General features: G+C 34.0%; 3 protein-coding genes across 7 annotated transcripts; all 3 read left to right on the top strand.

Annotated features, from left to right (window-relative positions):
- Positions 1-6147: 6147 nt before the first annotated feature.
- Positions 6148-10999, top strand: LOC122279883. 5 transcript variants are annotated; one of them, XM_043090770.1, is made up of 9 exons: positions 6151-6416; positions 6578-6705; positions 6788-6835; positions 6982-7095; positions 8596-8664; positions 8804-8848; positions 9056-9211; positions 10315-10395; positions 10572-10999. In XM_043090770.1, exons 1-9 carry the CDS (start codon positions 6260-6262, stop codon positions 10578-10580), a joined length of 807 nt encoding a protein of 268 aa, XP_042946704.1. In that variant the 5' UTR covers positions 6151-6259; the 3' UTR covers positions 10581-10999. The 5 variants fall into 5 exon arrangements, with proteins under 5 accessions (XP_042946706.1, XP_042946705.1, XP_042946703.1 ...); XM_043090768.1 differs by having other exon boundaries at positions 10515-10999; XM_043090771.1 differs by lacking the exon at positions 6982-7095 and having other exon boundaries at positions 6149-6416; positions 10515-10999.
- Positions 11000-11424: 425 nt separating this feature from the next.
- Positions 11425-12127, top strand: LOC122279623. The gene has a single exon (XM_043090358.1). It carries the CDS (start codon positions 11622-11624, stop codon positions 12087-12089), a length of 468 nt encoding a protein of 155 aa, XP_042946292.1. The 5' UTR covers positions 11425-11621; the 3' UTR covers positions 12090-12127.
- A 6769-nt stretch (positions 12128-18896) lies between these two features.
- LOC122278146 (protein E6) lies at positions 18897-20053 on the top strand. Its single transcript, XM_043088248.1, has one exon. It carries the CDS (start codon positions 18981-18983, stop codon positions 19761-19763), a length of 783 nt encoding a protein of 260 aa, XP_042944182.1. The 5' UTR covers positions 18897-18980; the 3' UTR covers positions 19764-20053.
- The last annotated feature ends 2663 nt before the right edge of the window (positions 20054-22716 follow it).

Raw genomic sequence — 22716 nt, 5'->3', positions numbered from 1 at the left:
CATTGCCTTTGAAGAAAATGATAAATTTCTAAAATTTTATTTTTGAATGAGTTTTTTTTTTTTTTGGTTTCTCGGTTGCATGTTAAATCTGGTTTTCTTTCTTGCTGGGGTGTTTTTTGAATTTTTTTTTTTTTGGTTCATCCCCTTTCTTTTCTGTCATGGGATCTTAATGTTAAGAGTAGTTTCAGGTTTGTTTCACCATCTCATGTGTATTAAGACACTCTGTTTGTTTGTTTTTTTTTTTTTTTATGGATATTTTTGAGTTTTTGGGTTGGATCTGTTGTTTGTTGGGTCTCTGTTTGCCTCTAGGATCTGTTTCTTTTGTTGGGTCGTGACACTGGGACTGTCAAGCCGTGTGGTAGGGAGGTATTGTGGTTGGGTGTATTTCGTGTGTATTTTTTTTTGTGTATTTCGTCTACGTGCATTTTTTGGGTGTATTTTTCTTTTTTCTTTTGCAATTGATGTATATTAGGTTTCTATTTTTCACATCTACATAGCAATTTTTTTCAATCCGATAGTTATTTTTTTCAAAAATTTTGGAACAACTTGGTTTTCTTTTTTCACTCTAATTGCGTTTTTGTTTTTATGTACTCAGCACATACAAACAAATCAAAAGATGGAATTTGTATGATGGGTTTGATTTTTTTGTTAGGTTTACTCTCCTGTAAAAACATATGTGAATACGCAAATATAATTTTTATCTTCTTTCCATTTTTTTTTTAGCTATGATCTATATGCATATCATCTAATTAGATACCGAAACAAATTCATTCATATAATACAATTAATTCTTACAATACTGAGAAAAACAATAAGAACGTACCTACAACTGCTGAGTATCGAGTGACTTCGTTCAGATTTTTTTTTTTTTTTTTTTTTTTTTTAAGTTAGAATACAGAGAGTAGTGAGCAGAAGTGAGTAGAGAGTAGGGGTGTACAACAAACCGGCGAACCGACCTCCACCGACGGCAACCGACCGCTGGACGTCGAAATCGGCGAAGAACCGGTCGGCCGGCGGTAGAAATAAGTAGGAACCGAGCACGGTCGGTTTGGTCCCAATTCGACCGACCGTATATATATTTTAAATATATATCTTATATAAAAACGACGCCGTTTCATATGAAACGGCGTCGTTTTATTTAAGTGAGTAACAAAAAAAATTAAATAGGACGACGCCTTTTGGTCTCAACCAAACGGCGTCGTTTGGTTGGGAACAGGTTAGGTTTATTACCCTTCCCGTTCCCAGTTCCCCCCTTCCCTCTCCCTATTCTCTTCTGCTGCCCTCCCCCGCGATTCTCTCTCTCTCTCTCTCTCTCTCTGCGATTCTCTCACTCCGGCCGCAGGCTCAACCGGTGAACCGCCGCAGCAGTCCGTGACTCCCTCGCAAGCCGGCCTCTGTGACTGTGAGTATTCTTGTGATGTTTTTTCTTATATATTTATTATTTATATAATCTGTTATATATGATTATAATTACAAATTTTAATCTGTAGAATGTTATATATATTATATATTATATCTGTTTTATAGATATAAGTGTATATAATATTTAAATATGTTATATATATATATTATATATATAATGTATATATATTATTATATTATATATATATAAATCTGTTATATTGAATCTGTTATAATGTATATATATATCGTATCTAATATTGAATTTGTTATAATGTATATATATATCGTATCTAATATTGAATCTATTATAATGTATATATATATCGTATCTAATATTGAATCTATTATAATGTATATATATATCGTATAATGTATATATATAATCTGTTATAATGCGTATAAACAGTTATATATATTATATATATAATCTGTTTTATATATATAATTATAAATTTTAATCTGTTATATATATTATATATATAATGTATATATATTATATATATAAATCATATCTATTTTGTTATATATATATATATATACTTTGTTATATATTAACTTATATAACTTATACAGATTATATATATAATCTGTATTCTGTTTTATAGATGTTGATTATAAATTTTAATATGTTATATAGATTATATATTTAATGTATATATATTATATATATAAGTCGTATATATTTTGTTATATATATATATATATACTTTGTTATATATTAACTTATATAATTTGTTGTGTAATGTGTATATATATAACTTGTTAATTATTTATATAAATTGAGAGAAGATGAGTGAACAACTTAGATTAGAGTCTTAGACTTGTGATGTTTGCCATGTTGCAAACTAGCTGCTGGGATATTGAGTGTTATGTTTGCCTAACATTTATATTTTGTTTTATAATTTAGATGGATTTTTCTTCATCTCCTATTGATGTTGATATAAATGAAACTCAACCAACCATTAATTTGGAAGAAGATGTGAGAGAGACCAATGTCCCAAAACCCCTTAGTGCCCCTACTAGTAGTACTTGTCCATTGCCTAAGAAACGGAAAGGGACGGACAAATCGATTGTATGGGATCATTTTACCAAGGTGGATGGTTGTCCTGTAGATGATCCAAAAGCTAAATGTAATTATTGTGGCAAGATGTATGCTTGCCATTCAAAGAGGAATGGAACTTCAACGATGCAAAATCATTTGCCTTCTTGTCGTAAAAATCCTCATAAACGTGGACCTTTGGATATGTATCAAAAAACATTGACAGGTGAGGCATCACCTGAGGAGGGGGTTGGAGAGAGTGATGGTAGTACATTAAGGACTCTTGTAACCCACAAATTTAGTGAAGAGATTGTGAGGTTGGCTATTGCAGAAATGGTAATTGTTGATGAAATGCCATTTAGGGTTGTTGAAGGACAGAGATTTAGAAAATTTGCTTGGTCTCTTGAACCCCGGTTTAAAGTTCCATGTCGTGTCACAATTGCAAGAGATTGTATGAAGTTGTATGAAGTAGAAAAGGGGAAGCTTAAAAAAGTGTTTAGAGATGGTGGCATGATGATTTCCTTGACGACAGATACATGGACATCAGTACAGAATTTGAATTATATGTGTCTGACTGCACATTTCATTGATAAGAATTGGAAATTGCAGAAAAAAATAATTAATTTTTGTTTAATCCCTAATCATCGAGGGGATACCATTGGAAGATATGTTGAGTCGTGCTTGCTTGATTGGGGTATTGATAGAATATTTACTGTAACTATTAATAATGCAAGTTCGAATGATATTGCAATTTTCTATTTGAAACAGTTTTTGACAGGGAATTTGTTGGGGGGTAAGTATATACACATGAGATGTTGTGCTCACATATTGAATCTTATTGTGAGTGAGGGTTTGAAGGAGCGCAATGATGCAATTACAATGGTTAGAAATGCAGTGAGATATGTGCGTTTATCCCCAGCAAGATTAGAGAAGTTTAAGAGATGTGCAGAAAAAGAAAAAATTGATTGTAAGAAAATGTTGTGTCTTGGTGTACAGACACGATGGAACTCAACCTATTTGATGTTGGAGGCAGCTGAGAAGTTTGAAAAGGCTTTCAGGCGGATGGATAGTGAGGATTATAATTTCCTCTCTTACTTTGATGATGGGCACATGGGACCTCCTAAAGCTGCAGAATGGGAGACAGTGCAGGTGTTTGTCAAGTTTTTGGAGATGTTTTATGAAGCCACTACTGGATTTTCTGGATCTTTATATGTGACAGCTAACACCAATTTTTTAGAGATTTGTGATCTCCAAACAGAATTGATTATGCTGAGTGAGAGTACTAATACTTGTTTGAGGAGTATGACCATAAACATGAGAACCAAATATGATAAGTATTGAGGGTCATTAGATAGGATAAACTTGTTCATGTTAATTGCTGTTGTGCTTGATCCACGAAGCAAGTTAGGACTTCTTTCTTTTCATTTGAAGAAAATCCATGATGAGTTTCGTGCTGAGGAGTTGGTTTCGAATGTGAAGCAGGTATTAACAAATTTGTATGCAGAGTATAATGCTACATTTGGTTCCACCATGAGTACTCCAGTTTCTCAACCCCCTCCAATATCTAGATCCATGAATGTTAGTGATGGCAAACATGAGACCAAATGGTTCAAGGAGTGGTATAGGGCATCTTTCGCTATGGGATCTAATATTACCAAAACTGAAGTGGATCGATATTTATCAGATGGTTGTGAGACACTCAGCGAATCATTTGACTTGTTGACTTGGTGGAAAATAAATGAGGCTAACTATCCTATATTTGCGAGGATTGCACGAGACTTATTAGCCATGTATGTTTTCACAGTTGCATCCGAGTCAGCATTTAGTGCGGGAAGTCGTGTGCTTGATCCTTTTCGGAGTTCGTTGGCTCCGAGAACTGTTGAGACACTTATTTGCACTCAAAATTGGTTAAGGCATCTGGCAATACATATTGATATCCGAGAGGCTATGGATAATGTCGAGAGCTTTGTAGTAGAATCGGGTAATGTTTTCAAATTTTCATTGTAATTTAATTTTGCATATTTTTCATAATATGAATTCACTAACATTTGATATTTTATTCTTATTTATTCTTATAGAGTTGACCGCACAATCGAACGTGACAAGTATTGAAGATTGAAGACTTGAAGCAATATTTTTCATTTATTTATGTTATTTGTTGTGCTTGTATTTTTGCTATGCTTAAGACAATTTGGTTTGTTTTTCAAATTTGTAATATATAATACTAAATATCTAGTGAAGTTGTTTTTATTTATTTTTAATTATGTAGTAAGTAATATAGTAATTAGTTAGTTAATATGATGAATGCTTTGGTTATTTATAATTTTTATTTATTTATAATATGAATTATGATGAATGATGAATTATTAGTTAATAACAAAAAATTACAAAAATGTTGGATGATGAATTCAGAACAAATATATATATAACAAAAAAAAAAGCCCAAATATATTAGATAAAAGGGCCAAAACAGGGCCTAAAATCGGGCCCAAAACCCACGACCCAAACAGGGGGAACCGACCGAAACCGACTGGAACCAGCCGGCAAAGGAACCGGCCAGTTTTCTTCCCCCAGCACGGTCGGTTTTGGCCGGTTGGTGTATTGTTTTTCTAAGGATCGGTCGGTTTCGGTTTAGGCCTAAAACCGAAACCGACCGGTCGGTTTTCACTCCTAGTAGAGAGTAGAGCACAACACACAGAATGAAAGAAATATCAACATTTATATTTCAGTTTGATTCAATTTGTCAGACAAAGTGATAAGCATTAACCGTAAAAAGACATTAATATCGAGTCGGCAAAGCAAAACGACACCAAGGACGACGAGCTTAACAATAAAATTAAGGGGTAAAATTGGAAATAAAATAAGAAAAAGCAAATCAGTCAGCAAGAAGGCAGAAAGACTGAAATATCTGTTGGTAAAACAAAAGTAAAATGCAAACTACTGTAATTGCCAAATAAAACTAAGGATAAAATGGAAAATAAAATATTTATTGTTCCTAATACTGTAGCTTGCGGATTGCCGCTTATATTATCACTATAGATATATGCTCAAAACAAAAATAAAAATTACAGTAATAAAATGTATAAATATAGTGTTTTTTTTAAAATTAAATAAATATAAATTTTATATAAAAAATTAATATTTTAATTATAAATTTTATTATTTTTAAAAAAAAATACTGAATAACATTTTAGGATTATTGACTTATTTAAAATTACTCTACAACTTTTTATATCAATTATTTAAGTTAAAAAATTATTTAAAAGAGTACATCATCCACTTACTTAAATAGTAAGATCTTATTTGTAATATTTAAAATTTAAAATTTATCTTTTAAAATTAAATTATAATATGTAAATATTTTATCAAGTGTGTTCTATATATTGGCTTTATAATAGAACGTTTCTATATTTATTGGGTGAAATATTTATTAATGTATTTTTTTTATTCTTATATTTAATTACAATACGATTTGCTGATTGAAATAAATTTCAAAATTTTTAAGAAATCAAACTTGAAATGGTTATTAAAAAAATAAAAAACTTGTAAGTTATACTTTTTAAATTTTTTTCTGAATTTTTTACATAAAAAATCTAAAACTATTAAAAAAGACAAAAAAACAAAACAGCATGGCCTTACCAGAATTTATGTGGTCGTCATGAAGACATCACCCGGCAGTTAAAACGACGCCGTCGTCATCCCAGTAACGGGCATCACTAGTGTCCGCGAGTAGAGTAGACTCAGAGAGGGGTAGAGGTCAGCGCAGAGGGAACGGCCTACATCGGATTTCCGCAAAGCTGAGCAAGGCGGACAACTATGGCGGTTCATTCACTTCCATTTCTTTTCCTAATTTCCGGCTTATTCCCCTCTCTCTTTGCTCTCTCCGATACCACCACTTGTTCAGCATCAGCCCCACCCTCCCACCAGTTGATGTGCGAATTGCGCGACCTCAAACTCAAGGTCTCCCAATTAGGTATCGAATTAACTTCGTTTTGCTTTCTACTTGAAGATCATCATTATTTTCATATTTTCTTAATGTTTCTTATACGGTCTTAAGTTGTTTCATACGGAGGCACTTGCATTACTTGTAATCTTACTTACTCTGATTATGACCATTGAAATCGAATAAAACAGAATTGATTCTTGAAGACTCCATGCAAAACCTAAATCAGAAGAGCCTTTACATTGAGAACCGCGAGAACGCGATTGAAGACTTGTCACGTAGGATCCATTCTCTGCAGTCTACTCTCGACGGTTTAAAGGTTAATTTTCCGTCATGAAAATAAATCTTATGTCTTTTTAATGTTATACTTCGCATATTTATGGGCCGAATTTAAATTTCAGGGGGAATCATCACGGACTGATGAGAGACTCAGTGCTCTAGAAAACGAGGTTTAATTTATTTTTGTTTGACTTGCATTTTCCTTTATATTTTAATTATGTTCAAGAAAAAAAATATTGTAATAGAAAGCCGAGTCTGTCGTTTGCTCATGTGAAAATTCAACTGATTCGAGAAGTAGATTTGGGGATTCAATTAGGTACGGCGTCTTTGGGCTGTGTCAAGAAAGAACAACTTTGATATTCATGATTTAGAGTCTAAAGCACGGGATGCTGAGGAGAGGCTGGAAAAGATTACCTCACAAGTTGAAAATGTCAGTACGTCAACTTGTTCCATTTATTTATTTTTTCTTGTTTTCATAACTGAATGAGTTGAACTCATCGATCTGTTCTTCTTTGAATGGCTATGCTGATGCTTTTAATCCAGCTATGCTCATGTTTTGGGGTGTGATGAATAACTGTGTTTACTTGAAAATGATTCCACACTATTAGTGCTTCAAAAAGGTATAATGTCTATCTTGATTAGAGGCCTTTCAGTGGAAAGGAGTAGTGCTTGTAAATCATATGTGTTAACGTCGTGTTTTGTACGCCTTTAGGCAGGGTCACTTAGCCGGACCGGGTCTTCACTCGAGCCAAATCCTGAGGTAAGAAAGGGGTGACCCTGTGGTGGCCTAGGAAACCTCCTATACCAAAGTTAGTATAGTGATCAAAATGCTTTAAAGAAGAAGACAACAATGAAGTATATTTCACAACAGATTTGGGTTCAACCTCCTTTACCTCGCAGTTCTGGGCCACCTTTATTCTTGGTCCTTTACGTCAGGTGGGCCATGCCCTGTGTTCTGCGGTAGAGGGATGCCTCCCCGCGGAGTCCCCACCGCCATGCTGCATTTAATACGGCGTAATTTTCTTGGTGTCAGTCATTTAATGTGGCGTGGGTCACTAGTAGAGTTGTCTGGTGCTGTCTATTCGCCTTTTCCCCGATTATGGTTTCCTGCGTCCTTCTGCAATGTCCCATCTCAATGTTGATGATTACTTCCAATTTGCACGGGTTTGGAGCCCACTCGACTCGCATGGGTTTAGGACCCGCCCCGGGCTACCAGAGGGGACCTTTCTGGGCTTGGGTCGACGTTCCCACGGTTCATGGGACCTGACGAAGTAATGGGCCCCAGGCAGTATTATGGGCTATGGGCCCTGACAAAAATATCCCTTAACAATATGAATGGGCTAGCCAGCTTGTGATAGGAGAAAGAGAGTTCCTTGAGGACACAGTGATCATTAAAGCAAGTAACGAATTGTTACTGTTGTATATTACTAGCATTTGTTAAAAAAAAGTTTCTACTGCATAACTGGTTTCGGGAAGCGAAAGAAAAATTGATCAAATTAGAAACAAAAGGCAACTCTGCAATCATGTCATTTTGGCTAACTGACATTTGTTTCCACAAGTTGAGTGTGGGCGTTGAAATTGCAAATCGGCAATACTGCATAAATATAGGAAGATTGAGGATTTCGTTATTGATCGTATAAGATGTTTATGTTGCAGTGATACGTCGTGTGCTAAATAATAAATGAACCAACTCAAAGAAGCATGGGTGAGAAGTGTGGTGAACTGATTTCCTAGTTCCTGAAGATAGCAAACCCTTCATTTGTTTTCTTATTTTTATCAGGCGTTCTGCTGAAAGGTAATATGTTAAGTAACTTCTGTAGGTCCATTGAAGAAGAAAAAAATACGTGCTTGTCTGTGAAATTTGTCAGGTCTCTTTTGCTTGTTCTTTCTGAATATTTTTGGCTTATTATTTCATTTGCAATTGCTCTAGATGGCTGACATTGTTACAGAGCAATGGATTCAAATTCAGCGGCTTGAGCAGGCTCTTCAAATCATGGAGGTATATTCCACCAAAAGTGACTTTATTTGTAGGATAAAGTCATGAGTTTTTCAAAAAGCCTAATTTACATGGAAACGTTTTGTTCATCCCTGAGTTTTTTTTTTTTGGGGGTTTGGGTGGGGGGGGGGGGGGTTAAAAGAGGACTCGAAGGCAAGTTCGCGCTACAAGATGCACATTCTTGAAGGTAAAGTTGAACATTTCTAAGTGGTAGTTTACATTTTGCTCTTTGTCAGTGGATTCATATCCTGAAATTGCTTGAGATTTGACCGAAACTTCAAATACAACTCATACAATAATGCGTCAAGTATTTTCAGCAACCTGAAGTGCTTCTTATATTTGCTTGTATCTTTGCTCATCTTGGTCTTAATTAAGGTTTTTATGTGTTTTGTAGTTCATCAAGAACATTTTTGGTAATCATCATCAAAAGGTTTTTGGAGTGCTTGATCCTTACTTATTTGGTGAGGGGCCTACCGTGACTTCCTATATCTCTCAAGCTAAGCGCCAGCTGAAAAGACTATTCTTAGCAGCTAAAAAGCATCACCATCAGGTCTGTACTAAGTTTTATATTTCATAATGTTCACAAAAGAGATTTTAGTTTATAATAAGATATGCAGTCCATAAGATGAAATGTGTTAGTGTTTACCATATATGAGCTCAAAGTCCTGCATTATTCTTGTCATTGAAGCAAAGTATGAAGAAAAATTATCCATACTCTCAAGGCCCAAACTACTTGACTTTAGCAGTAATAGGAAGGTCTCATTCCAATCAATGCTAAGTGGAACAGCTCTGTGAAACTGTGACCATAAGATTGCTAAGTTTGTCCTATATTTTCCCTTAAGCCATGGGCTTTCATGGCACAAGGTCATAGAGAGAGCCTGTGATGAAGGTATTTTCCAATAGGACTTCAGATCTAATCTGCAACACAATCAGGCCAAAAGCTAAAATCATGTATTGCTAAGCCTTGTACTGTGCTGTGCTATTTGATCTCATCTGCTGGCTCACACACACCATGATTTCATAAACTGATGTATTAGGCATGCCTCATTGTTTGAGATTCCCACGCCTCAGAGTGGACGCAGGCTTGTTTGCTTGTCATTTAGTTAAACTTATTCCCTTTACCTCATCTTATTTGGACTCTTCCTTTTTTTTCCCTCAGGTCATCTTATTCAGGGTCAGGTCTTAATATCTGGTTGTCAATAATAATCATAATCTAGCTGCATGAGGCAAATGAAAGGCACGAATATAGTATGTGAAAAAAGGAAGAAATATTTTGCTCTATAGATGAATCAGCAAATGAACTATGAGGACCTGTATGGCATAACATTTTCCTGGCATTTCAAACCCTTATACACCTGACAAAATTGTACCCATTTGATTTCATTCTTTCACAATGCATCCATTGTTTGTACAAGTATATACAGACATATATATATATATAAATATATATTTATAAATAATCGATTGATTGCACAAATATTAAATATATTTGATGACATATTAATAAATATTAGACATATATGATGTTAAATCCATAAGAATACTCTGTTTGCCAACAAGGCAGGCATTGTGCCATCTGTATACAGGTTATCATTGCTTAAGCAAATATATAATCGTGGAGATGGATTATGAATTCATAATTTCCTCTTGCAGTTGCAAGGATTCATCAAGCAAGAAATGGAAAGAAATGAATTCACTGCAGCTCTTGCCAACAGTGAAGTGGTTTTCATTTTGGTGTGTTTTTATTGCTTTCTCAATCTTGAAAATTTTCTTCGCGTGAAACTTTATGGAAGTCGAGTCATATTCTTAGTTTTTGCATGTGATTTACCTTAATCAAATTTGCAAATTTTCAGGCTTCTGCTCTAATTACTTTCCCAATAATGGGGGCTTGGGTTTTGCTGTCATCACAGTTCAGTTAGTTGGGGAACTCCATGCCTTGAAGAGGAGAATGTGGCTAATCCCTGTTTTACTACTACTCTTGGAGATATCTGGTTTCTGTTTTGACTAGTGCCGACTGAAGTGAAAGCTACGTTGATGAGGACGGATGATGTAACTGTCTGAATCTCGATAGCAGCTGCAGATTTATGATTCTGAAATACGAGTACAGCAGCCAGAAATGGTATCAAGGATATTCAATGAAGCTCTCTTTTTTTGAGCTCAATAAACATGTACCCTGCACTTCATTAGTGGGTTTACAGCTATGCCATTACCTACTGGCCGTACAAACTTTAACGTTTTGTGGGCAGTAAATTCAGACCTGAGATGGTCTGAATTTAGCTGCATTTTTGCAGAATTACTGTTTAAAAAATTAAGTAAAATGCTACGCTGTGATCTAGCATTTTTCTTTTTCTTTTTTTTTTTTTGTGATTAAGTAAAAATTATTTAATATTATTATAAATTTTTTATATTTTTTTAAATATTTAAAAACATTAAAAAAATAATGTGAAAAAAAAAACAAAAATAGAAAAAAAAATTTTGACCTAGCGGGGAGCCCCCCCATTGGTGGCCGTAGCACTCTCCTTACTGCTTTGCTGCATTTTTGCAGAATTACTGTTAAATTCAGTAGAAAAGATACCCTTGTGCTTTAGGATTGCCGAAGCAAAATTGATCGTTCTCAACAAAAGGAAAAGGAGTAAAACTGATGGGATAAGTTTGATCTCTGTGTTTCAGAAAAAATAAATTGTAAAACCCTAAAAGTTGGATGTCATCGTTGTCATGCAATCTGAAAATGCCTAGGTAAAACTTTTGACATTTATATATGAAACGAATCCATGCCCGCCGCTTTCGACTGGCTCAAAAGAGGAAAAATGTTTAAGATAAAGAACGAGCTTATGCAATTCTACTGTGGATAATCGGCAAAAATATTCGACTTTCGGCCCTTACAGCAATTTATCTTATCCCGACGGCTCGACCATTTCTCAACCCCATCTTGTTGCAATCTCAGTTAGCCATCCATATCAATGGAAGAAGACACAACATGGGAGCAAAGACTCCAAGCCTTGACCCATATCCTAACCAGCCCCACAACCACACCATCTCTCTACTCTCAGTTCTTTGTTTCTTCCCAAATCCCTTGCTACCTCAACTGGGACTATCCTCCAATTCTCTGCACGAAGTTCTCCTCGACCTTCCCTCCTCTTCATTTAAGGTGGGCTTTCGCTCTTTTCCTCAAAAGGGTCTCCAGATTTGGGCTCCCTGAGACCTCATGGAGATCCAAGTGCCCATTCCAACAGCCTCCACCATTGATTCTTGCCAAGGGACTGGAGGAAGCTCAGTGGGGAGAAGAACAAAGGAGGAATTACGTCAGGAAGAGGATGGCAAGGAAACTTAAGGGAAATAATGTTCACCCATTGATTCCTATTTTGGTTCCAAATCTTTTGCTATGTTCTCTCTTGATTTGGAAACCTTTTCCCGATGTATATTCCTGAGAATTTTGAAGCAAAATATTAACATGGGTTTTTGTAAATGTAGAATCTTCATTGATTATTTGCATTAACAGCCACATATGGTTGCTTCGAATTTCCATAATTTTGTTCACAAATTCTTCTGTTAAATCCAAATCTGATAGCGAGATGCCGTGAGAATGGGGGAGGGTCCATTCTCTCGAATGGTGGCGAACGCGATGGTGGGGAAGGGAAACTTGAGTTTTATAAGAATTCAAGCCGGAAAGCAAGAATTTATAACCAAATATCCAGATAATATGTTGTCGTCAATGAAGAAGTGAGATTTAGCAAGCCAAAAATGTTGTGGAGCAGAACGGGGAAGGATATACGTTTTCTATCCTGGGAAAACGAAAAGGCTGCTCTTATTTACAGGATGAAGAAAAACAAAAAGAAGAGACCCACAAAAAAGAAAAAATCGTAAGCCAGCTGGAAACTCTTTAAAGCCCTTATAATTTTGAACAGGAACACAAGACAATCGAAGAAAAAGAAAAAGAAGACTGGTAATTGGTAAAATAATATGGAGTTCACAAATAAAGACTTTGGATGCCATGAAACAAACAACTTTGTCTTGGTTCTTTGCCTTCTTTATCTTCTTTTCCTTTGCCCCTTTCCCTTTCACTGTGTTTGTTTCTAGACAGAAGTACAGAACCAAAACTCATACCTCAAAATACAAAATGAAAGACTGAACTACAGAAAGAAAAAAGGATAAAGAAAAAGCAAAAAAAAAAAAAAAAAAAGGGTTTTAGGTTGAATATTGCTGATTGGTAGGAAACAAACGCTGACAATTAAGGATTGCCACTTGGTTTTATCTTTTCTTTCTTTTTTTCCCCCTTCTTTAGGTTCAAACAACTAATGATCTGCACAATGGTTATGTAATTCATTAAGTTCCAAATGAGGAATATTTTGTGTATTTGTAACTTTCTTAAAAAATAGTCCAACATTTAGGTGCCTAGCTCATCTATACGGAAGGTGAATATAACATATAATTACATTATTTAAAACAGATTCTTTGTCCAGAAAATCACTGAATACATATAAACACACTCACCACAGAGAGTGGATTGTCAAAATTCGGAATGATTAAAATGGTAGAATTTTCTCTTAGTTTTTTTTTTTTTTTATGAACTTTATTCAACATAATTTTCCAGTTGCTATTATCATTTGTTCCAGTTTTTTCTGACCAAGGATCAAGTTAAAGTGATCGTGAACTTCAGCTAGTCCAGATCAATTAAATGTAGCACACAACTCTCCATTGTGCCTTCTAGCCATAGTTTTATAGTCTGTTTATTAGACTATATAAAATTTGCTTCACGTAGCTTCCTCTTGCAAGAAATAGGTGGTGTGATGCCCCTAAATTCCGTTTGAGATCGGACGGACATTTGAAGTGTCGAGACATGCAACACAAGGTTACCTGCTCCCGTTCATGACATATAAGATGCAATATTCCTAACATGCATCTAACATTATGCAATATTTGCAGCGGATAATTTTTTTATTTTTTAACAATACTATGCATCAAACTGAAAATATCCCAAATACTTAAAACATACTTCATATATAAAGATCCATTGAATAACTAAGATCACAGCACTAATCCAAAATAGTTATGATCCAAAAGTATTGGAGATGCAACTCTATTGTACAAGTAGTAATTTAACTACTATATTAACATTAACGACGCACCGTCGTTCAGTCGACTGTGTCTAGTTGGTCAGCTCCTGATCCTCCTTCAGGTCCTGTAATAAGATCTACCATTTGGGGGAATGGTAGTTGGGACTACCACAGTGAGATTTGATTACAAATCTCAGCAAGTTAACAAAAAAAAAAACTTCCACACAGGCTAATGATGCATGGACGACAGTAAAAGTATAAATGCATAATCAAATTCATAAGTAATTAAAACATAACTTAGCGTACAACATAGCATAATTGACATATCTTAAATTGAAACATGAACTGAACTTGACTTGACATGAACTTGATCTGAAACTTGACTTAGCATGAACTTGCTCTGAAACTTGAATTAATATGAAAAATACATACTCCACAGTTGTTGTGGCCCCATGTATTCTACGTGAAAATACATACTCCACAGTTGTTGTGGCCCCATGTATTCTACGCAAACTTGACTTAACATGAAAAATACATACTCCACAGTTGTTGTGACCCATGTATTCTACGTGTAAATACATACTCCACAGTTATTGTGGCCCCATGTATTTTACGTGTCACAATTGCTGTGTCTCACGTAGTGTATGCATCACAATTGCTGTGACCCCATACATAAGTAATTAAGATGAAACGTGACTGGAATACGAAAGGACTGAAGCCCTGACGTAACATAACGTGACTTGAACATAACTTGAAATACATGACTAACTTGAGATAGAAATATTTCGTAACATGGCATAACATATAATAAACAACATATTTAACATGACATACTTGCAACAGTGAATATTACATAACTTGACATACATGTAATAGATGACATACTTAGCATGATGTACTTGTAATGTATAACAATACATGACAGAATATATTATGTAACAGATAAAAACTGATGACAGAATAAATTCTATATAACAAACAATTACGTGATGACTTGGCATGACATGACATATATTATAACACACATACATACACTATAGTTCCTTTACTTAGCACACATACACAGTAGACTGCTAGTAAGTTAAAAGCTAACTTATCTCGATCTCCGCGTTTTTTATAAAACTTCAAGTGCGATAATGAGGAACTGTAATTAGTGATTCTAAAAGTTAGAATTAAATCACTAATAATTTGAAATATGGAAAATACTAACTTAAAGAGTAAAATTTTTCATTTTACTCTTTACATGTGGAAAAATGACCGTTTTACCCATAACTTAAGGATTTTGCATACTAACTCCAAAAGTTTCCAAAATTTACATTCCTCATGTAAATTTTGTCCTAAACTTAAATATCAACTCAGAAAAATTTAAAACAAAACACAACTATGAAAAACACACTATGGCCGAAACATCCATAGGCCATTTCCCTTGATTTTTGTTGCAATTCCTTCCAACTTCAAAACTCATACTTAAACCAAAATTTTGCAACAAACATCTTCCAATGCTAAGTTCAAAACCATATTTAAAACATCCATTTAGAAAAAGTTAATAATTAACACCAAACTTTTTTGTAAAAAGATCCAAGCACTTGAATCACAAGTTTTGACCTTAAATCAAAACATCTCCAAGAATTTCAAAAATCAAATCTTACTTCTAACATATTCATAATATCATCCTAACATCAACCATGCTTTAAATCATCAAACTAAAGTCACCAAAATCACAAAATAATATTTGGAATTTTTAGTTTTACACTTAGTCCAAAAACAGAAACTTTTTCCCCAACTAGTTTTGATAAATCTCTTGATCTATGACTTATAATTATATGATCTTCAAACCAAACTATCACATGGTTTAAAAAGATGTCCTAAAACATATATAAACTTCTAATTCAAGATCACATGGTTAGAAATTAACCAAAACATAAATTTAATCAAGAATATCCACACTTTGGCTTATCTGAATATCTCTTTGTATAAAATTTCATATCTTTGAAACTAACATCAAATATCTTCAAAATAATAATATAACATGTATATAAGATGCTTAGGATCCTCCAATAAAATTATTAAAGTCATTAGAATAGGTTTAGACCACCAAAGAGTTAAACTTTCTCAAAACAGAAACTGTTTTTTCTTCTTCCAGTTTCTAAGTTTCTAAATCTAAAAAAATATTTCATCAAAACCTTTAATCATGCAAAAATCATCAACCAATAGTCACATATACATGTTAACAATATTCCATAAAAATTTCAGACCAATATCTATCCATTAGCTTGGTCAAAAACTCCAAACTATAACATATTCTCCAGTTTATCTCCCAGAATGACCTTTCTATAGTTTATATAATATTTTACTGATCAAATGATCTTCAAATGGGGCAAATAAGATATCCATGTAAACTAAACTAAAAAAGGAACAACTTATATGAAGGAGATTTTATGATAAAATACTTACAAAAGTTTCGAAATGGGCGTGCAAAAGAACTCCTAAAAGCTGTCCGAGAGAAAGTATTTGATATTCTTTTAAAGGAACGTGTAAATGAAGATAAGTTTGTAGGTGATAGCTGGAGCTACTTATGGACGAAATAAGGAAGATGATAAGGCTGGAGTTGAGAGTTGAGTGTAGTTTTCTCCTACCCAAAATATCTATAAAAGATTATCTCATAATATTCTATCCAATAATATCTACAAAAATCAACTTAAGATATTTTTATCTAATAATCTCTATAAAAATCAACTCAAAATATTTTTACCCAATAATATTCACGAAAATTATCTCAAGATATTTCTTTTTATTTTTATTTTTATCCAATAATATCCACAAAATCAGCTTAGGCTATTTTCCAAAAGTGGAGAGTATACTTGGAAGAGTAAGGTGGCTAAAATCTTTCTATGTATCTTATTAAAACTTTCTAACTATCTCCAATAATCAAAAACGTACTTCTGATACCATAGTGAGTAATAACATCAACTATACGATTAATAGATTAGTGAAAACTTATCGGGTCTTCACGAGATTCCTAAAACCAATAGAAATTTCACCGTTAAATTTCTAGCAGGCTGTTACAGGTGGGAGCCAAATTTTTTGCTCCAGATCCCTCCTTTTTTTTTTTTTTTTTTTTTTCTCTTTTGTTGTATTTGTTAGTTTTAGAAAGATTAAATGGGCTTTAGGCCTCGTTTGTTTTTTGAGATGAAATAAGTTGAATAAAATATTATTAAAATATATTATTTTTATATTAAGATTTGAAAAAGTCTTAGTCAAATCCTACTTGTCTAACGATAAAATTAAAGCAAAATTGCATGTTTTCTTTTGGGGAGCCACTCTCATTACCTTCGTTTGTTTATTTATTTTTTATTATTTTTTTAAGGGTTCTACTGCCCTGGACTAGTACTCATGATGTATGATGTACGTAGTGAAAAGCTTAATTTTGCTTGAGGATTTAGGAAAACCAAAGCTCAATCCGTTTGAAATTGTTCCTATTTACTTTCTGTTCCATCCCTGTTCATGGGTGCGCGCAATTGGCAGTTAAGTTTTAGGTGGACAGTTGGTAAATGCACTAGGGCATCCTTGGAAGTTTCTTTTGCACCTTTCAACGGTTCAACAGTAGTCAGGCCCTCATGTAATTATTCTGAATAAGCCTAACTTTAATTCTCTGTTTCCTCTTTACTTTTTCTTTTTTTAGCTCACCAATGATCAATTTCGTAGTTTTTCTAGCTAGCTAGCTTTTGAGGCTTTTGACTGACTTTGTTTGTTTGAGTCTTGAGATAGAGTAGTAGAGGATATTTTGACAACATTTTTATTAATTATTTTTAAAAAAATAGAAGATGCTCTCTCAAATCTTCTTGTTGATCAGAAATCGACATGGAAATATTGTTCGATCGTTTATAGGGGGGCAAAATGCATGCCACCAGAGAGCAATATCTCATCGATCGATCGACCGACAAGTTGAGCATGCATGCATGCCAAGTCATGATCAGCAATTAAATGAGCTACTACATTCTCATCTCCATCTTTTCCTTTTCTTTTTCTTTTTTTGCTTGTTTTATCTTTTCATGAATGATTACAAACGAAATATTATCCATGCATCGTGCCCAATCCCAAACATAAATGCAAAACCAGAACAGTAGCGTACTACAACCAAATGAGCAAGCAGGCGCCAAGAAATAGGCCTGTGGGTTTGGGTCCCATACAATTAAGAATTCATGTGTTTTATGTGAGGGTGGGAGTGGGGGAGCCATCGTTCCTAAGGATTAGGCGAGTCCTTTGCACCATGCTATTATATTTCTACACATATAGACAGACGGCCACATGCTCATGTGTGCACTAAATACCATTATTTGCATGTCCCACCCACTCCACAATCTACCCATTATTACTCTCTGCCTAATTGCCATTGTTTTCTCTGTAAATTTATCTGTCACTTAAGGCCTCTAGCTAAGAGTAATCAATCTGATTAATCACAGTTTTTTCTTTCTTGAGAGTTTTTCGAATAAAATAATGGGATACAGTCTATATAATCTGCATCTTATAATCAGTGCATGAGTAGATGTACCATGTCTGTCTGTGTGTGCTTCTCATTGAAGTCTGCATAAATTGCAGTCCATACAGATACAGCAACTGCGCGCATTGATTGATATTTGCTTCTCCATTATTAATTCATAACAACGACTATCCAAGTCAATTAAGTAACATAAAAAGTGAGAGTAATGAGACGTTGTTTTAACTCTTTTAATGTTTGTTTGCTCGGAAGAAACCAAATAAATATATCAAGAAGAAACCGATTAAATAGTTATAGCTGTGCCTATTAAGTTATTCAGTGTTACACATGAGCGAATCTATCTCTGGGTAAAAAGATTTTGCACATAATTATGTTGATGCCATAATGGAGTACATACATAGGTTCAGAACAGTTAAAAAAATAATGCAATACATTAAAGTTCTGCCAAAAGAAATGTTATTTTTATTTTTTTTAATCTGATGTTCTGAGACAGTCGGTAGAAAGGAAAGAGCTCTTTGTTAATGCTCACCCATTCAAGGGACCATAGGTCCATAATCATCGCAATCCTTACAGCCATTTGCACCTAACTAGTGGAAAAAACTGGATAGGGAGAGAGAGAGAGAGGGGGGGGGGGGGGGGGGGGAGAGAGAGAGAGAGAGAGAGAGTACTTCTCTATATATTGGACCTTCACAAGCCTCACTAGCTCACTATACAATCCTTAATCAATAGATACAACAATATCTTTATCTTCCTCTAGCTTGCTATCTATGGCTCCTGCAAAAAACATCTCTCTTCTCTTCCTCCTAAGCCTCTTCTTCTCCATGCAAATTCATGCCAGAGAAAGCCAGTTTTTCAGCAAAGTCCCAAGTGTCAACACCAATGGCGCCCAAGAGACAACAGTCATACCCAACAAAGAAGAAACTCTGAACAAACAAGAGCAAGAGCCAACATTCATTCCAGAGAGCAGTACCCAAGGCAGCTACGGACTGTACGGCCACGAGTCCAACCGGCTTCCTCCCGCCACCACCCTAACCAATGTCAATGGCGCACCCTACACCTCCAACCCCACCAATGTCCCATTCCAAACGGTGTTTGAAGATGACGAGTCCTTAAACAAGTACCTCGACACCAACGACAACAATTACGACAACAACCAGAGGAGCTATAATAATTACTACAACAGCAAGAACAGCTACGAGGCCAACCAAAATGGTCTGGTTGACACAAGGTTTACAGAGAGAGGGTACCCCTCCACGGCCAACCAGAACAACTACTACAATGGTGCCAACCAGTACTACAATGTTGAGAAGCAAGGCATGAGCGACACGAGGTTTCTGGAGAATGGCAAGTATTATTACGACATCAACAGTGAGAATTACAATCCAAATCAGTATGGGAACTCAAGAGGTGTGAACTCGAGGATTTGGTACGGTAATAAGGGTTATTATCATGGCAACAACGAGAACTCCTTCGAACACAATAAGCACTCCATGGAAGGGTACCAAAATGAGGAAGAGTTCCAGCAGGAACAAGACGAGTTCGAGCCTTGATCAATATGCTTGCCGTGACAATATTAAGAGAGTGCAAAGAACGAGATTGGTTCAAAGCATCTTCAGTGGTCATGTGTTTGATACTAGCTACTTAATTCAGTGCTGTTTGTTTGGGGAACTTAAGTAGAAAAATACGAAATATAGGTTAATTTCTGCAGTGTTTGGATCTTATTGTTATCTTGTTTCTGAGTTTGCATAGTCTTCATGCTTTGAAAAGCTAAAAGTATGAAAGCATAATTTTGCTTTTGTTTGTGAAGACACTAATCAATAAAAATGTATATTAATTGCAATAGTTGCCTCTCTCGCTGCATGCACGTTCCTCTCCATCCTACAGCTTATGTATCAATCCACACAAATTAAGAGTTCAAGTTCAGGAAATGTGAGCGAAATTATGAGGGTTGCTAGTTTCTTAAGACTTTGTGGGGGCCCTACAATGCAAATTAAATCAAATGTTACCTATCTAAAGGACAGGAATTCAAGCATGCTGATGAAGCCAATTACCATTGTGGTCACGAGGCATCCATACATGGAGATAGATCGTACATGCTCTGTGCGGCCTGTTTGGATCCTCAACTTACTTCAGCTTATCTCAATTTATCTCATCTAATCATTACAACTTTTTTAAATTTCAACACAAAATATAATTAAAAATTCAACTTTTCTAAATTTTATAATAATAATAATATTATTAAAAAATAATATTCTAATAATATTTTATTCAATTTTCAACTTTTAATTCAACTCAACTCAATTTAATATTCAAACACTGACTAGTAATTCCATGGTCGATTGAGGAGACAGTAATAAGGCGAGAGTGCATTCATAAACTTAACTACATGCAGCACATGCAATTATATATGGGATTTCCTTAATCCAGATTAATCATCCTTAATTAGCATAATGCATGTCATGACCCATTGCTGTCGATTATCCCGTTAGTCACGAAATAATCAAAGATGAAGTAAATGGCACATTAAGAACGAGAAAAAGAAAAGAAGAGGAGAAGAGAAGAGATAAACAGACCGAAGGGTATAAAAAAGGAAACAGTATCATCTGCTGCATTAAAAGGATAGAGGAGGAAACTAGTCCTAAATTATATATTTTATTTCTCGAAATAGTCTTTTAGTTTCTTAACTACATACATTACAAAACGAGTGATAATTTTTCAAAAGAGAAAAATCAGATTAATGGAAAGAGGTGTAATTTAGAATTATATTAAGAAAGAGGCGAAGGGTTGAACCCCGAGATAAGTGTTTTTTTTTTTTTTTTTTTTTTACCTCTTTTGGCTTTTTGGATATATATATATATATATGGGCTTTGCTACATACAGTCGGTAAATGCAGTCGGCGTGCAGTCGGCTGTACGGAATGAATAAAAAAAATTATAAAATTTTTTTTTTATATTCAGGGGGACCTACATGAATAAAAAAAAGTTATAAAAATAATTTTTTTTTTCATGTAGGTCTCGTATTAATTCATTTTTTTTATAATTGACTGCACACCAACTACATCTACCTACTGCAAAAAATATTTCTCCATCGATAAAACATCACAAAGGACGTCTCAATGACATAAGAAGACAACGTATTTATTATGTCGCTGGCCCATTTGAGGTAGCTTCCGCCGCTTGACATGAGGTCGAAAAAGCTCATAGCTTCTGCCGCTTGACATGAGCGACATCATATCTGGAGTCAAAGATTTTTGAAGTGTTTGTTTCAATTATATAACTCAGATCGAGCTAGCTAGCTCAAGGAAAATGACTCTTATCTATATTATTAATTCTTATAAGAAGAATTTACATAAATAATAATATCATGTAACCATTTATATATCTAGGGCTTATTTGAAAACATAAATTATCTCATCTCATTTTATTTAATCAAATTAAATTTCTTATAATTTTATTTTCAAATACTTTTTAATTTTATAAGATTTTCAACCTTTTCATCTAAGTATTACTTAATCATTACAATTTTTTTAAACTTTTAAACAAAATATAAAAAACAATACACATTTTTCAATTTTCAAATTAAAAATTATATTCTAATAATATTTTGATTTTATAATATTTTTTTATTCAATTTTTTCTCTCTTCATTCTTAAAACTCAATACAACATCTTAACTCAAATTATTTCATTATTATTCATAAATTATTTAGCTACTATTCAAAAATAATTTTACTATTATTCACAAATTTATCATATCAATATCTTATTCTCCGAACATTCCTTAATTTTAAATTTTGGTTATAATTTTTAAAAAATAGTTATTTTCTTTATATTTAGAGTTGAACGTTCCCCAAACCATTAATAAAGATTTACATTATGTTAAATTAGTACCATAGTTGTATTTCTTTTTTCTTTTTAATATAAAGTGGAAAAATTGATAAACCTTGATTAGAACCCATCTTAATCTCCACGATGATCAATTGATCTCCTTATTTCTCTTTCAACCTAGATTTGAATTTTAGTAGGCCAGGAGATAGTCAGACATATATAATGAATTTTATAATATTTATTAAAAATTTAATATTGTCCAAAAGATTCTTGCATGCGGTAGTAAAAGTTGTGGAATAAGATCATCTATACACCACTTGAATTTGATAGCATCGATTTTAGTGTAAAAACATGAAATATCTCAATCATTTCATAAAAATAAAAAATAAAATAAAATGATAAAAATACACTATATTTTATACTAGATAAATACAACTAAAATCCTTATCCAAATATCGGAAATCTTTATGTATATATATTTATCTCAATGACACCTAGTTTTAAAGTTTGATCAATTGATATTGATTCCTTTGCATGATAGCATTAATTTACAGCTTACACCCATTTAAAACCCTATTCCCACTTGTTGACATATACGTACCTATAGAACCCAATCTCCATGCATCGGTCGTCCACCCATTTTCTCCTACTCTCCTTAGCTACTCACCGGCCTCCCC

Source organism: Carya illinoinensis, chromosome 10 (genome assembly GCF_018687715.1).
Source record: "Carya illinoinensis cultivar Pawnee chromosome 10, C.illinoinensisPawnee_v1, whole genome shotgun sequence".
NCBI lineage: Eukaryota > Viridiplantae > Streptophyta > Magnoliopsida > Fagales > Juglandaceae > Carya > Carya illinoinensis.
The sequence above is the reverse complement of the archived record's forward strand: the minus strand, read 5'-3'. Positions and strand labels throughout refer to the sequence as shown.

Coding starts and splice junctions, on each gene's coding strand:
- LOC122279623 (XM_043090358.1), top strand. CDS start 11,622: ATGGAAGAAGACACAACATGGGAGCAAAGACTCCAAGCCTTGACCCAT.
- LOC122278146 (XM_043088248.1), top strand. CDS start 18,981: ATGGCTCCTGCAAAAAACATCTCTCTTCTCTTCCTCCTAAGCCTCTTC.
- LOC122279883 (XM_043090768.1), top strand. CDS start 6,260: ATGGCGGTTCATTCACTTCCATTTCTTTTCCTAATTTCCGGCTTATTC. Junction 6,836..6,981: donor TCAGTGCTCTAGAAAACGAG/GTTTAATTTATT, acceptor GGATTCAATTAG/GTACGGCGTCTTTGGGCTGT. Junction 9,212..10,314: donor CTAAAAAGCATCACCATCAG/GTCTGTACTAAG, acceptor TTCCTCTTGCAG/TTGCAAGGATTCATCAAGCA.